At 48.3% G+C, this 16772-nt stretch overlaps 1 protein-coding gene across 4 annotated transcripts in view; it reads left to right on the top strand.

Annotated features, from left to right (window-relative positions):
- SOGA3 (SOGA family member 3) overlaps nucleotides 1–13850 on the top strand; it is a 46007-nt gene extending 32157 nt beyond the window's left edge. The window contains exons 5-7 of one of the 4 annotated variants that reach the window (XM_041745120.1): nucleotides 4027–4098; nucleotides 10201–11364; nucleotides 13740–13850. In XM_041745120.1, coding sequence (XP_041601054.1) covers nucleotides 4027–4098; nucleotides 10201–11364; nucleotides 13740–13850 — 1347 coding nt within the window. Of the gene's footprint in view, nucleotides 1–4026; nucleotides 4099–10200; nucleotides 11374–13177; nucleotides 13328–13739 lie in introns of those variants that run through there. The other 3 variants (XM_041745119.1, XM_041745118.1, XM_041745117.1) reach the window with 3 other exon arrangements.
- Nucleotides 13851–16772: the final 2922 nt, after the last annotated feature.

The following is a 16772-nucleotide window of genomic DNA, read 5'->3' as shown; positions in this document are numbered from 1 at the left end:
AAACTTACTGGACTATGAAACGATGGTTAAATATTTATTGAAAATTTCAATATGAAAAAAAAAAAAAGAAAATTTCAATATGATACTTGGAGGTACCTGTCCTAGAGGTGCCTTACAGGCGGTTTACCTTTTTATGCAAGGGGAAATCACTTTTCAGAGCTTTGGGTCTGACACCTTCCTTGAGTGATATTAAAATAAAAATGAAATAGAAAATGCCTCTTAGGAAAGGATGGCCTGCCTGGTTTCAGCCCTTCCCTGGTATTAATTGAGAGGGCTCATTTTGCCATCGCCCCATAAAGTCTGAGTCTCCCAGCTGCACAAGCTGACCTCGTGCTCTGCAAGCGTCTCCTTTGCCTCAGCCCTGCAGTGTCTCTACCTCCGTGACTGCTTGTCCAGAGTCAGCAAGTCTGTAAAGCTGACACAGCTAGCCCCCCGAGTCCTTGCTGCTGCTGCTTTCATTTGCTTTTATTTCTGTTGAAATTCTGTACACCCTTCGAAGACCCGCCATCTCAGATGATTTCCTCGGGTTTCTCCAGGTCTGGAGTCCTAGTTGCCTCTCTGTCCTCTCCATCTTTTGTTTGTTCCTCATTCATTGGCAGTTCGTTGATTCTGTCTACTGTTGTAGCTAATCACCTGCGTCCCTCTCATCATGAACAGTTAGCTCTTTGGTGGGGAGGAGAGTAAACTGTCTCCCAGTCGCATTTGTATGGCTGTATGCGGTATTGCGTATAGGCTGACTCAACAAATGTCTATGGGATGAGTGGGAAATAAAGACTCCTACTAAAATACTCTCAGAAAAAAAAATTAAAAATAAAGTACTCTCAGAATTAGCGTATACTTGCCCTCATTTCCCTTGCATGGCATCCCCTTACTTGGTGGCCCTTTGGACTTCTACTTTTGTGTGTCTTTGTTTCTTCCGTGACCGTCTAGCTGCAGACACCTTTTTGCTTGCAACAGCCTTAGTCAGTATCCTTCAAGATCCAAGTCGTGCCATCAGCATCATTTGCTCTCCTCAACGTTTTGTGACAGGCTTACTGAATTGAGGCCCAGAAAGAGTTTTTCTACGTGGGATGCTTTGGTTTTCCTGTTCCTCTCTTCTCTCTCTTTGACTGGTTGACTCCTCCTCTACCAGATTCAGGATAAGATGTTACTTCTTTCTGGAGACTGTCCCTAGCTCCCCGCACCCTCTCCAGCCCCAGACTGGCGTAAGCCTTTCTCCTTTATGATCTAATACAATAAAGATGAAAAAGACTTGGGTCAAAATGTGGTCCTGCTGCTCATTGAGCAGTGGCGTTAGACCGTCGCTTCTCAAACGTTATGCATCAGAATCACCTGGAGCGCTTACGACATCAAACGGGGGTGTTTTAAGAATTAATTGAGGTAAAGTGTTTGACATGAATTATTGCTCAATCATTGCTGGTTCATATTGTTTTTACAGTGTCGTTGCTTTCAACGCACTGTTTTAAATTACAGGCTAGACCATTTGCCAAGTAATTTAGGAAACTCATGCCGAGCAGTGACTGTGCCAGTTTTAGTATCACCTGGATCACAGGTGCCTAACAAAGTCCATTACTAAGCACTAACTGAACGTATGACGTGATTAAAACACCCTCAAAAGTATTCAACAAAGTATTTAATAAAGTGAATCTGGGTGCTTCTCTGTAGGTCGGTTCTGCACAGACAGTTCAGGATCACAGCTTGCTACCTTCCCAGCTTTTCGGGCGACTGCTTTCGTGGAGCAGCTGCTAACCCACGTTTGGTTATGGTGAATCAGCCCTCACAGCTTTTGTTTCCAAGGTTCCACAAGCAAGCAGCACAGAGGACACCTCTCTGTAAAGAAGTAGAAATAAATAAAAATAAATAAATAAATAAATAAAAAATAAAAAATAAAAAAATAAATAAGCACGCAGGCCACTCACTCGGCTCTGTAGTCTGGATTCTGGACTGAAGGAACGCAGTGGCATCCCCGTATTCCGCCGCCTCCTGGGCCTGAACATATCCTGCATTTAACATGGGATATGGTTACACATTAACATGGGAAAACTGTAATTTGGAGCTCTCTGCAAATTCATGAAGCCTCCGCTTTGGGGAAGCCTCTCCTGCTTTTCCATTCATTTTCCTCATTTCTATGCCCCCATCCTCCTTTTTGCCCTCAGAACCTCATATTTTACGAATATGTTCATTATGAATAGGTTTCATTAGTTCAGCAAATACTTTTTCCAATCCCTGCCCCGGGACCAGCACTATTCTGAGGGTGGCGATGCCGCACTGAGACAAAGCACCTGCTTCACGGAACCTAAAGCATGGCACTTAGCAAAGTGTATGCTAATCGTTTGCTTCGCTCTGTCTCCCACGGTGATAGTGAGCTTCCGGATGGTGAGCGCACTATTTAATTGATCTTTGGATATTCAGTTCCCTATCAGGCGTGTGGTAGGTATCCACACATCCGGATTAGTGCTTATACAGAGGGATCTTCCTTATTAGGTTGGTGCTGAGAAATGGCACAAAGTACCAGAGGTCATGTATGGCTGGTCCCTGAAAGGATCTGGTGCTAGATATTGTTTTTTTTTTTTTTAACCCACAAATGTTGTTTGTCTGAATTCCAATTAGGGACAAATGATACATAACAATCCAAATTTTTTTGTCCTTTTTTTTTTTTGGTGTTCAGTTTGCCAACATATAGCATAACACCCAGTGCTCATCCCACCAAGTGCCCCCCTCAGTGCCCGTCATTCAGTCCCCCCAACCCCCTGCCCACCTCCCCTTCCACTACCCCTTGTTCGTTTCCAGAATTAAGAGTCTCTCATGTCCTGTCTCCCTCACTGATATTTTCACTCATTTTCTCTCCTTTCCCCTTTATTCCCTTTCACTATTTTTTACATTCACCAAATGAATGAGACCATATAATGTTTGTCCTTCTCCGATTGACTTATTTCACTCAGCATCATACCCTCCAGGTCCCTCCACGTCGAAGCACATGGTGGGTATTTGTCGTTTCTGATGGCTGAGGAATATTCCACTGTCTACATAGACCACAGCTTCTCTACCCATCATCTGTCCATGGACACCGAGGCTCCTTCCACAGTGTGGTTACTGTGGACATTGCTGCTATGAACATCGGGGTGCAGGTGTCCCGGCGTTTCACTGCATCTGTATCTTTGGGGTAAATCCCTAGCAGTGCAATTGCTGGGTCGTAGGACAGATCTATTTTTAACTTTTTGAGGAACCTCCACACAGTTTTCCAGAGTGGCTGCCCCAGTTCACATTCCCACCAACAGTGCAAGAGGATTCCCCTTCCTCCACATCCTCTCCAACATGTGTTGTTTCCTGTCTTGTTAATTTTCCCCATTCTCACTGGGGTGATGTGGGATCTCATTATGGTTTTGACAATCCATATTTCTAGCTTCTCTAGAAAAAGCCCGCGTTCTTGTGTTGCACCGACCAGCTGCAGCCACTTCCCAGCCAGCTTGCTCCTCAGGTGGAGCGTGTCCACTCCAGCTCACTGTGATGATTCCCTACTGCGTTACGTTTGTCTGTGTGCACACGGCATTGTATTTGCGTGCACAGATGTGTGGTGAGGAAAGAGCCAAATTCTTCAAATTCTATGCAGATCCACTGACCGTTTGTCTTCACAGGCTGATGAAAACCTGTCTTAAACTGGAAATACCTTATTCCTTTTTTTGTTCTTTGGTGACGTAGAACGCTAACAAGGATTTGCTTTTGTTTGAAATATGAACTATATTGGGTCATCAGTCTTCAATTTTACCCAGACAGTTTTCTGCGGTTTCACAGTGGGTTTCCTATCTTCTTCAGATTATTTAGATAATTGCCAGTTCCTCAGCCCAAAGTAACAATACATTAAAATCTATCCGGTTTGGATTTTTTTTTCCTCCTTTAGGATCATTGAACCTAACATGATTTATTTGGTTTGGTTTTGTCATAGGACATTAGAGACGCTTTTAAAAACATAAAATTGTGTTCAAATGATAGTGTACCGGACTAAATATGTTCGTGCTCTGTTTTCAGCTATCCTTAAAAAGAAGAGGAAGCAAAGATTTGCCAAAATCTGAAAAAAAGACTCAACAGACTCCCACAGAGGTATGTGGAAATAAAATTTCATCTAGTACATCAATTGAGCACCTTTTCTAATTGTATATAATTACAAGCTACATCTGTAAATGGACGTTGTAGCCAGATACACTCATGTAAAAAAAAAAAAAGTTTGATTATGCACATCCTGTAGCCGTGGATGCAGGCAGTATGAAGCATTCAGGGTCTTTGCTTATAAAGCTAACACCAAGCTCCCAATTCTTGCTTCCACACTGTAAGCACACCCGGAGTATCATCAGTACCTTGTGTGCTGCTGTGTTTGAGAACTGCATGCACGGTGCTCATCTTCTTCAATCCTAATGAATGCGGCCAATAGAAGGGCTGTTCCTATAGCATCAGGAGTGAGTAGAGAAAGGAATGTCATAGGAAGGGATGGCGAGGCGAGAGAGAGGCTTGTGATGAGAAGGCCATAGAATGAAGGAATTCTCCATGCCAGTGATTGGGGGAGCAAAAGAAAGGAAACAGAGAAATAAAAATAAAACTTTAAAAGATGTTTTAAAGGATGCCTGTCAGGCTCAGTCAATGGAGCGTGTGACTCTTGATCTCGGGGTTGCAGGTTTGAACCCCACCTTGAGTGTAGAGATTTTTTAAAAATAAAACCTAAAAAAAAAAAAGATGTATTCAACACGGACTTGTTAAGAACTTTAGAAACCCAGCCACCGTGAAGACTAGCTCTGCTTTCAGGATGAGCAGAGGGTGACGATGAGTGTAATGAAGGAGATTTTAAAACAGAAGAGGAGATATTTGGGGGCATAAGTGACATGATGGCTCCCCAAAGACACTTGGGTAGTCATTGACTTTTGCATGTGTCCGCTGTAGTCTCATAGTATAGCATACCCTCTTCTAGGCTTACAAGTTGTTTTCTCATGAGCTAATAATTCTAACTATGGCAATACTGAAATATCAAAACTTGGAAAGTTGATCTCAATGTTTTTACAAACACAACTTATTAAATGCTTTTTGAAGAGATTTATTTATTCATTTTCAAGAGAGAGCATACAAGTGGAGGGAGTGGCAGAGGGAGGGAGCCTCAAGTAGACTCCCCACCGAGCTCAGAGCCCACTGCGGGCCTCAATCCCACAACCCGTGAGACCATGACCTGAGCTGAAACCAATAGTCAGATGCTTCATCCAGCTGAGCCCCCAGGTGCCCCAGAGAACACGACATATTAAATGTTTATCTTCCCTTTTCCTCTCTCTTTCTGCTCTGTTCTTGGTTAACTTTCCCCTGGTCCTGGCACAAGGCCCTCGAGACGCGCCAGCAGTTCAGAAATCCCAGAGTCTCATCGCGAGGCCATGAGTCCATTTTGCACCTTCCTCGCTGTTCTCTCAGTGAGATCAAAGATGCTCCGTCACTACGGCTTTCTCACTTTGCCTTTGCCAGAACTTTAGCCACCCGGCTGTGCATATTTTGCTGTGGCTCATTTCACGAGTTGCCATCAGTTCTCTCCTGCACCTCATCGAGGGACAAGGGGCTATAGGCTCAATGCCCAAGTCAGCTTTAATCAGCAGTTTATTTCTTTTAAAACTCACGTTTGGCCTATTCTTACACTTGCCGTGTTCAAGTTTATTTTTTTCAACAATAGTCTCTTATCCAGGAATCTTTAACTGCTTATTTCTAGCTCCATGACCCTCCGACTCCATGGGCACACGGGCACCTTTCTGCAAAAGACACCCACAGCCTCCGTCAATGTCTTAGTGGGACCTAGGACCTCACAAGAGACCTTGCAGCCCACCAGTTTTTATTTCATGGCCCAAACACCTGGGAAACTTATAAGCGTGCTGTTGTTGCCTACGAAGTTCGTCCTAGTGTTTCCAGTTCATTTGTCCAAAGAGATTATCACCTGTAGTTTTCCAAAAACCCACCCCAGCAGATTGACCGGGACCATGTGGGATGGGAGAGCTCCATGATAAAGTAGTCCACAGGTGATTCTGTTGCTCGTTCAAGGTTGAGGGCCATCGATTCTTAGATTACTCTTTCCGTATTCTCCTCCCACGCTCAGCCAGGCCAGATTGTAGTCACGGCTCATGTTATTCAGCTTTGACTTGTTGGGGTCTAGTGTGTGATACTGCACCATGTCCAATACGCACTTTTGGATCCTCCCATGCCCCCTTTATCTAGGTTGAGCCAAATGAAATTGCCTACCCTGTGAGTTTGACCTGTGCAAACAGCAATCCCATACGGTTCACCCTACTATTATCTGTACGGATCCATACTTCATTTTTATTTGCTTCAGCTTCGTCAATAATAGTGTTTCCATGTTCCTTCAGCAGCACCGTGACTTTATTTACCGAGCAGTGGTATCGCACAGCAATGAAGAACAGTCACGGGCCTGCCGTGTGGCCTTAGATGACTCACTTATTCTGTCTCTGCCTTTGTTTCCTCATCTGTAAAACGGGATCATAGGAGAGAGCTGTTGTATGAATTAAATGTGTTTAAAGCACATGATTCATTGAGAGTGCAACTTAGCTTCTGGTAGTGGCTAAGTCCAAGCCGGGCTCAGCTCACTTCTTTTGACCCCTCATCATTTTATCCTTCTGCACATGCCATTCATATCTTCTTAAGAGTGAGTCTTCAACATCCACGAAAATAAGACACGACTTGCTTCACATCTCAAAGCATGGTAGTATTTCCTGCCTGGCATTCTCTGTAAAAAGTAGGAGCAAGCACGTACTGCGCAGTTATTGTCAACCAGCCATTTTCCAGGCCACCTTGGACCTAACGTCATCAGCATTTATGTACAGTATTTCCACATTCACTTGCAAATGCAGCTGTAATACTCTGGTTATGGGGTTACAGGCTGAGCATGTGGGATGCATCAGCATATGGGGTTCTTAAGCTCTTGGCATTCTAGAACCTATCACACTTGTATCGAAGAGATTTCTTTTTAAACAAATACAAAATAATTACTGTGGGGCCCATCATTCTCCCTCCCTCATAGGGACTTCCTTCCAAATAGTGTAGGTCCAGATCTTAAAATGACATTTATGTTTCCATTCCTTTGAGGCAGGAGAGCGCACATGTACACAAATCAGGGAGCCTTCTCTTTCATACTCGCTTACCACACCTGGTGAAGTGTGATTCTGCTCCAGTCCATGAGTTAGATCACATCCAGTGTTATTTGGGTTAGATTGAAACTGCAGCATTTCACTCCCATTTTTTTTTTTTTTTAATTTGCAAATAAAGATCTCCCCATGCAGGCAAGGAGTTGTCCCATGCATGTAGCCCAACCTAACTTCCCAGTCTCCTCCACTCTTACTTCCTAGCAAAGCCTGGCCTAGGGAAATATTGGATGTGCTTATTTCTGATCACCTTTGTAGGCAAACATGGTCTCTAATTCCTGCACGATATTTGACTCTCCTGCCCCCCTGCCAAACCTTTCACCATGGCTTATGTGTCTCTCTTCGTTTTCTTCTTCTCTTTGCTTGCTCAAAACCCCTGCCACAGCTTCAGCCGTCCCCTCCACACACCTCACTCTCACGTCCGTGCCTTTGGACCCAAACTCTCTGCAGGGCCCTAGATGTAATCTCGGGCCTGAGATTCCACTTGCCTGTTGGTGGATGTTTCCACTAGATATCCCTCCACTGACACGCCTCAAAGATAGCATTTTAAGACACTTGGTTCAACCCACCTTCTTCACACCTCCTCCTCTCTGTTCATCCCCTACTCCTATTATTAGCAGTGCCCTCCATCAAGACACGTAAGGTGGAAACATTAGGGTTATCTGTGATTCTTCTGCTGATATGATATTAAACATTGCTGTGTGTCCTGGGTTTCATACCCACTGAATTAGTGAGGGCCCAACAGAGTCTCTTGTAGAGCGGCGTGTCCCCTTGTGAAGTGGATTTTCATGTCAAATCTTTCTGAGACATACATTCTCATCCTTCTCTCTCACTGTGCTCCCGAGAGTCTCTCAACTCTTCTCTCCGTGCCTCTATCCTTTCTCCTAAACCCCTTCTAGAGGAAAGTATACAAGCCAATACATCCATTGTCTTGTATTTTATCCCATTGTCCTACTTTCCTTCCCTTGTGCTGCTTTTCCAGAGGCAACATGTACAGTGGAAAGAATAAGAGTTTTGAACCCAGCCTGGATACAGATGTGCTCTGTCCCTTACTAACCTGGGCTCTACCAAGTTCATGTCAGGGTGTGATGACATAAAGAATGTGACAGTCAGGCTCCATGCGCTCCACGGCTCTCAGCCCTTCTGTCCTAATTCTCATTAGCAGATGGGAGGACAGAAGACCTGGGCGCTGCTCTCCATCTCTTCCATCCCAAAGGCTTTGGGCCATCTCTAATGAGTATCTCTAGCAGAAGCATATTATTCTCACCTGCCTCACCAGTGGGTGCTGCTGCTTTACCACAATTCATCTCAAACACAATGGACTCATCACTGGGCAAGGAAGGCATTTTTATTTCCATTTTAAAAATGATCCAGGGCACCGGAGTGGTTCAGTGGGTTCAGTGTTTGCCTTCGGCTCGGGTCATGATCTCAGGGTGCTGAGATCCAGCCCCACATAGGGCTCCCTGCTCAGTGGGGAGTCTGCTTCTCCCTCTCCCTCTGCCCTTTCTGCCACTGGTCGTGCTCTCTCTCTCTCTCTCTCTCTCTCTCTCAAATAAAGAAAATCTTTTAAAAAAACATTTAGAAATCAGGAAAACAAAATTCACAGAAGTTACACAATCGACCCTACATACATACTTAAAATTTGGGGAAATTGTCCTCAGGAAATATGTCCTTGGGCATAATAAGGTACTTTGGTATTAGCTCTCAGCAGGTTGATTTCCAATTTTTGGAAAACTTCTAATCACTCCTCAGCTTAGTCAGTGATTAGGGTTTGCGGTTGTCCAAAGAATTGTGAGAAGAGCTCCTATAGGATCTACTCCGTCTTCCATTAAGGCAGAAGCAACTTTATTCATTTCAGACTGATGGGAATATATCTTATTTTTAAAATGATCTGGGTGAAAATGCTTGCCGGTTTCTCCTTGGATGGGGCCATTCCAGGATTAAGTTTTCCTTGCTTTAAGTAAGGCCTTCAAGTAAGCAATCCTGCCCTGAATAAAGACGGAGAAGAGAGGACTTTTTCCACTCTTGCAGAGCCATCACGGGCCTTAGAGTCAGACAGGAATGCATTCAGATTGTACCTTTGTCTTTTGCTCCTTACTAGTTATGGGACATCTTTATTAATATCTATTATTAAGTCTACTCTAAACAGTAAAGTAGGTCCTATGTATAAAGAAGTTTACAGAATTTGGCCAAGAGTCAGTGCTCCATCAATGGTAGTGAACACGCAGCACGTGTGTCCTCCAGGGAATAGGTTTCACATTACGATCAGAGGCATTCAAATCACGCAAGAAACGAAACCTGCAAAATGCACATTGTTGAAGTGACAGCCCCACAGTTGTGCTCAGTTACAACCTATGATAATCTCTGGATGGTGACGACCGTAGTGTTTCTCTCAGGATGTTTCTTTCTCCTTGTGTTGCTGGCATGTGACCTTGTCCTAATGTTTTATCTGCCAAATAATTTAAGCGCTTTGTAGAAAATAAACAGCACCTAAGGATCCCTGGATGGCTCAGTGGTTTAGTGCCTGTCTTCAGCCCAGGGTATGATCCTGGAGTCCCGGGATCGAGTCCCACGTCGGGCTCCCTGCATGGCGCCGGCTTCTCCCTCTGCCTGGGTCTCTGCTTCTCTATCTCTCATGAATAAAAATCTGTAGAAAGAAAGAAAGAAAATAAACAGCACCTACTTCTGTGTGTCTCATTAAAGCTTAACCACAAGAAAAAGCGGGCAGCCCTGGTGGCTCAGCGGTTTAGTGCCTGCCTGCAGCCCAGGGCCTGATCCTGGAGTCCCGGGATCGAGTCCCATATCGGGCTCCCTGCATGGAGCCTGCTTCTCCCTCTGCCTGTGTCTCTGCCTCTCTCCCTCTCTGTGTGTCTCTCATGAGTAGATAAAATGTTTTTTTAAAAAGAAAAAAAAAGACACAAGAAAAAGTCATCACTTTTGCAGGCGTACTTTTTCTGTTTTCTGGATCTCCATAGAAATGATCTCCTGTTGTCTCCCCCCTCCCCCCCCGCCCCGTTTCCCACATGAGGAGGACAACGAAGACCTCAAGTGCCAGCTGCAGTTCGTGAAGGAAGAGGCCGCTCTGATGAGAAAGAAAATGGCCAAGATCGACAAGGAGAAGGACAGGTTCGAACACGAGCTCCAGAAGTACAGGTCGTTCTACGGGGACCTGGACAGCCCCCTGCCCAAGGGCGAGGCGGGGGGCCCTCCGAGCACCAGGGAGGCCGAGCTCAAGCTGCGCCTGCGGCTGGTGGAGGAGGAGGCCAACATCCTGGGCCGCAAGATCGTGGAGCTGGAGGTGGAGAACCGAGGCCTCAAGGCCGAGCTGGACGACCTGCGCGGCGACGACTTCGGCGGCTCGGCCAACCCGCTGATGCGCGAGCAGAGCGAGTCCCTGTCGGAGCTGCGGCAGCACCTGCAGCTGGTGGAGGACGAGACGGAGCTGCTGCGGCGCAACGTGGCCGACCTGGAGGAGCAGAACCAGCGCATCACAGCCGAGCTCGCCAAGTACAAGTACAAGTCGGGCGGCCACGACAGCGCGCGCCACCACGACAGCGCCAAGAGCGAGGCGCTGCAGGAGGAGCTCAAGGCCGCGCGGCTGCAGATCAACGAGCTCAGCGGCAAGGTCATGCAGCTGCAGTACGAGAACCGCGTGCTCATGTCCAACATGCAGCGCTACGACCTGGCCTCGCACCTGGGCATCCGCGGCAGCCCGCGCGACAGCGACGCCGAGAGCGACGCGGGCAAGAAGGAGAGCGACGACGACTCGCGGCCGCCGCACCGCAAGCGCGAGGGGCCCATCGGCGGCGAGAGCGACTCGGAGGAGGTGCGCAACATGCGCTGCCTGACGCCCACGCGCTCCCTCTACGCCGCGCCCGCCTGGCCCAAGGGCTTCTCCGACCGCCAGCACCTCAAGGACATCCGCTCCGAGGCCGAGCGCCTGGGCAAGACCATCGACCGGCTCATCGCCGACACGAGCACCATCATCACCGAGGCGCGCATCTACGTGGCCAACGGGGACCTGTTCGGGCTGATGGACGAGGAGGACGACGGCAGCCGCATCCGCGAACACGAGCTGCTCTACCGCATCAACGCGCAGATGAAAGCCTTCCGCAAGGAGCTGCAGACCTTCATCGACCGCCTCGAGGTGCCCAAGGCGGCGGACGAGCGCGGCGCCGAGGAGCCCATATCCGTGAGTCAGGTACAGCTCGGCCTGCTGCGCGCCCGGCGGCGGGGCGGGGCGGGGCGGGGCCGCGGGGCCCGGGGGCGCGGCCGCGGAGCCCAGGGGCGGGGCTTACCGCCCGGGCCCCGCCCCCTCCGCCGCGCACCGCCCCTGAGGCCACGCCCCGGCCCGAGGCCACGCCCCTCCCCGCCCCCTCCGCCGCGCGCGCCTGCCTGCGCGTCCCCCCGCTCGGCCCCGCCCCCGGCCTGAGGCCCCGCCCCCGATCCTGAGGCCCCGCCCCGCCGCTACGCACGTCCCCTCCCTGGCCCCGAGGCCCCGCCCCGCCCCCTCCGCCGCGCGCACCTGCCTGCGCGTCCCCCCAGCTCGCCCCGAGGCCCCGCCCCTGGCCCTGAGGCCCCGCCCCGCCCCGCCACCTCCGCTGCACGCGTCCCCCTCCGGCCCCGAGGCCCCGCCCTGCCCCCTCCGCCGCGCGCACCTGCCTGCGCGCCCCCCACCCGGCCCCGAGGCCCCGCCCCCGGCCCCGAGGCCCCGCCCCTCCTCTGCCCCTCCGCCGCGCGCGCCTGCCTGCGCGTCCCCCCCGCTCGGCCCCGAGGCCCCGCCCCTGGCCCTGAGGCCCCGCCCCTGGCCCTGAGGCCCCGCCCCTTCCCGCCCCCTCCGCTGCACGCGTCCCCTCTCCGGCCCCAAGGCCCCGCCACGCCCCCTCCACCGCGCGCACCTGCCTGCGCGTCCCCCGAGGCCCCGCCCCCCGCCCGGAAGGCCCGCCCCGCCGCACACATGCCCCCCCCCCAACCCCCCCCCCCCCGCCCGTGCAATCCCTGGCTCGGCGCGGCCCAGCCGGCTGCTTACACGACACGTCCACACTCGCACCGGAGTAGAGGAGTTTTAAGAACCGTGCATAAGTGTCGGCCCGGCGGGCGTTCCTCCGCGCGTGCTCCTAGGCCGCGCACGGGCCTCCTTAGCTGCCCATCTGCAGGTGTTGAGCCAGGCTTGTAGTTGAGCTCAAAATAGCGTGCTTTGGATTTGGGAAGTTTTTTTGTTTTGTTTTGTTTTGTTTTTAAACGACCAAATATCCAAGATTATTGTCTAACCACTGACACAGGTCCACACCCAGCGGTAAAGAGGGATGAGACAGGGTGTGGAGCCCTCCCGGAAAGGCACGAAGGGAAGCCAGCCCTTGACCGCTAGGGGAAGTAGCAGGATCATTATCTCTAGATTTTAAAAGTCAATCAATCAGTCAGTCACAGCCAGCCCTCTAGGAGAGAGAACCTCAGCACGGGGGAAGGAGTGTCAGACTTTAAGTTGAAGCGACCCTGACTCCGAAAAATAGCCATGAGGAAGGGAAGCCAGCCCTTGACCGCAAGTGGAAGTAGTAACAGGATCATTATTTCTAGATTTAAATCAATCAGTCAATCAATCAGTCACTTCCAGGACGGGGGAAGGAGTGTCAGACTTTAACTTGAAGCGACCCTGACTCAGAGACATACCCATGATGAAGGGAAGCCAGCAAGTGGAAGTAGTAACAGGATCATTATTTCTAGATTTAAATAAATATATAAGTAAATACATAAATAAATATATACATAAATCAGTCACTGCCAGGATGGGGGAAGGACTGTCAGACTTTAAGTTGAAGCAACCCTGACTCAGAGAAATAGCCATGACTATCCCCCCACGGGGAAAACCAGCGTTTTTCCTTCATCCTAATGGGTCGAGGCACAGCTGATGAGTTGGACTGAGCTGCTCTAGCCAGGTATGGGGGCCAAGCAGCCATGAGTTTTGTCAGAATTAACCACCTAAGACAGGCTTTGTCGAACGTTAACAGGCGGTGCTACCTCTCTGGCAAGCCTCCTGTCCCGTGTCCGTTGGAGAACACACGGAAGTACACCAGCATGCATGGCTTTTAAGACACGCGACAGATTTAAATTTAAAAATCAGTCTACACGCAGAAGCATGACATGAATTAACTGCCTGTTAGTCACAACCAGAAAACTCGCAGCCCCGTCGCTTAGTTTAAACCTTGCATGTTGCTCTGCTTCGCTATGGGGGGAGAAAAAGTTTTATGATGAAACTTGTTGAATCTTGAAACGTTAAAGCTTATTTTCTTCTCTAATTATGTCGAGTAGTTCGTTTTTAGCTTCCTTGCAGCAGATTTTTGAATACTTTGAGCATGTGGGTTTCCAGTTATACCATGGGGGCGGGGGGGATCAGAGTGAGAGAAAGCACTGTGCGTAATAATAGGTTTCAGTTTTTGTAAATATGGGCTTAGGGGAGGGTTCTTCTTCATCTTAAATTGAATGAATGCTTAGATTAGTTGATATAAATGGAAGTGTTAAAAAATTATTATTAATTAACTCTTCTCTTTGTCTTTGCATTTACCTTCCCAGATGTTCCAGCCTATCATTTTACTTATTCTCATTCTTGTATTATTTTCATCACTTTCTTACACAACAATATTTAAACTTGTCTTCCTTTTTACACTGTTTTTTGTACTGTAAGTCTCTCATCATTTACCATTCATTGTAGTATTTTCAGTTTGTTTATTTTGTTCACCCTTCAAGACAAGAAGTAAAAGAAGTATAATTTCTGTAGTAACCAATGCTATAAAAACACTGAAGACTGCTTATTTCTTTAAAAAGACACATCTTACCACTACCAAATTCAATAAGAAGCCCACGCATTACAATATTTCAGGTAAGGAAGTAACTCTGATTTTTTTATATCAATCATTTTAATTTTTGCTTCTGTCTTTTACATCTTCATCTGTACTCTTCTTGCTAAATTATTATAACTGTAAAAGTTGACTAAATATTTCAGTTATTTCTCGATAGTTGAAAAGCTGACGTTCACAAGTTGGCCCCAGTTCAAAATATGCACAGATTTATAAAGTATCTTTGCTAGGCTGCATTGGACTAACAAGACAGTTTTAATATCTGGTTAAATATCAGCAAAAATTATGGGAACAAATGAAATGTGACCATCACGGAAAGTCAGCAATTTGTTGTGATGCTGATGGCATCTTGTCTAAAAAGATGTGTTTGGAAGCATGAGATGGATTAAGCCCTAGTTCATGGAGAAAATGATTCTATCCCCCCTGCTGCATTTGACCAGCTGTAAGCAAAATGACCATTTCTGCATTTTCCTATTATACTCGAACATTGGTTGCTGATCAGATTGGTTGCCTGTCCTCTAAAGTCAGTTATCACACAGAACTGCTTCCAGAGCAGGGAGTAGAGTAGGGAAAAAATAGTCATTCTCTAGAATTTCATTACATTGGGATTCAAAGCCAGTCGCAGAGCTCCAGTGGGAGGTGCTCTCCAAATAGAAACTCACTTTGGTGAACCTGAGCAGCTCCCTTTCTCCTCATCCCTAAAGTGACCCAGATAGGCTCCATGTACCCAAAATGTCCTGTCTGTCCATCTTGTTGACAATTTACCCAATGGAAAGTGGGATTGAACCACTACCACCAGGATTCAGAAATACCAGTACTGAATACTAGTACTCAGAAATGCTCGCAGGTTGGCTGGTGGATATGAAAATCTGTGGTAAAGTGAGGTATCTTGCACCTCAGCATCAAGAATGATATGTGGAAAACCTTCGCTCTATCACGAAAGTTGGTTCTGGTAACACTCCCTTGAATCTTCATCCCCCAGGACCTCCATTTCCCTTTGAGTATTAATTTCTAAAAAAAGAAATAAGCGCCTCACAAGTAGTTGAGAATTCAGTTTAAAATAACTGCTCTTAGTCTCCATGTTGTTATTTGCATTTTTCTTTTGGGTTTTTCTGTAGTTTTGTTCCAGAGGAAGGAGAGAGCAGGAGTGGGGAGTTAACCAACAGTTGTTGGTGTCTGCTCTGTGCCTCTACCACCCTGTCAGGTGCAGCGAGAGGTGGCCCTGAATCAGGGAAGTCAGGCCCGCCTCTGTGTGCGGGGGCCAGTGTTCAGGAGGTGGACAGAGCAAACCTGCCCCTTGCTGCCTTCTCCCTGGGACTTCAGGCTGCTCCGTGGGCACCTGGCTCTGCGGTACATCCCTCCCTTACGTCACAGGCTATGGATGTGGGAGCAGAAGTCAGCAGAGATGGTGCCCAGGACCTCAGAGGGAGGCTCCCCTGTGTCTCCTTCCCCTGCCCTCTGACCCCGCTACTTGCTCTGTGTTGTACCAAGCTAGTTCTAAAAGGGGAACACCCAGGCTGCTTTGTGCACCGAGAGCACAAAGCCCCCCAGTCACTGAGACAGGTGTTTTCCCCTATTTGTACCTTTGACGCTGTGCTATTTAAACACGACACTGGAGATGAATTCAAACAAGCAAGCCTTATTGTAGAAAAGCCCCTTGCGTGCACGTTCCTGGGTGTAGGAAGGAGTGTCTTTGGTAATTTGGCCTGGATTTAAAGGGGGGGGGGGATTAGCTGGTTATTTTTAAGCATAACTGACTCAAGCTCCTAAAACAAAGGAAAATTGAGTGCTGAGCCTGGAATGTGTATTGGCCTGCGTTCTGCAGCCCTCACTCAGTCTGGGTGGCAGAGGGGGGCACGGTTATTGAATCAGCTGCCAGTGAGGTTTGGAATGTCTGTTTGGTAGCTAAGCCCCAGCTCCAGATATTCCCACTCTGTTTGCAGTTATATTCCTGCAGGACTCCTGTCCCCTTTCATCGGGTTGGCGGGGAGGGGGTCATGCTTTGGGTCAGATGGTCCAACCGAATGCAAGGATTGAAGAAAAAGTGGGGGTGGGTGATATCGGAAAGTGAGAAAAGGTTTTCCATAGTTTCTGCTGAGGGTGTCTGAGGGGAGTTGCTCACGCATCTATAGTCACAGGCAAGACTCGTAAGTGACCATCATCGACGGCTGGCAAATAGCACCTGTTCCTTTCTGAGGTGGTCCAACATACGGTGCCATGAAAGTCAGCAAGTCCGCTCTTTAAAGCCATGTCTACAGTACTGGCCTTCGGGGCGCCGGGGTGGCCCAGTTGGTTAAGCGGCTGCCAGGGGTCCTGGGACCGAGCCTGGCGTCGGGCTCTCTGCTCAGCGTGGAGTCTGCTTCTCCCTCTTCCTCTGCCCCTCCCCCTCCCCCTGCTTTGCTCGCTCTCTTACTCTCTCTCAAATAGATAAATAAAATCTTTAAAAAAAAAAAAAAAAAAACTTGGGCAGTCCTGGTGGCACAGTGGTTTGGTACCGCCTACAGCCTGGGGTGTGATCCTGGAGACCCAGGATCGAGTCCCATGTCGGGCTCCCTGCATGGAGCCTGCTTCTCCCTCTGCCTGTGTCTCTGCCTCTCTCTCTCTCTCTCTCTCTCTCTCTCTCAAATAAATAAATAAAACATTTAAAAAAAAACTTCAAAAAATTTTTAAAGTACCTGCCTTCACCTACGTGTTTGCAAATGAAGAGGGCATGAGGGGCAGAGAGGAGCTCATCAGTTTGTGCGCTGGC

Source organism: Vulpes lagopus, chromosome 2 (assembly GCF_018345385.1).
Source record: "Vulpes lagopus strain Blue_001 chromosome 2, ASM1834538v1, whole genome shotgun sequence".
Classification (NCBI taxonomy): Eukaryota; Metazoa; Chordata; class Mammalia; order Carnivora; family Canidae; genus Vulpes; species Vulpes lagopus.
This window is presented reverse-complemented; position numbering and strand designations above follow the sequence as displayed.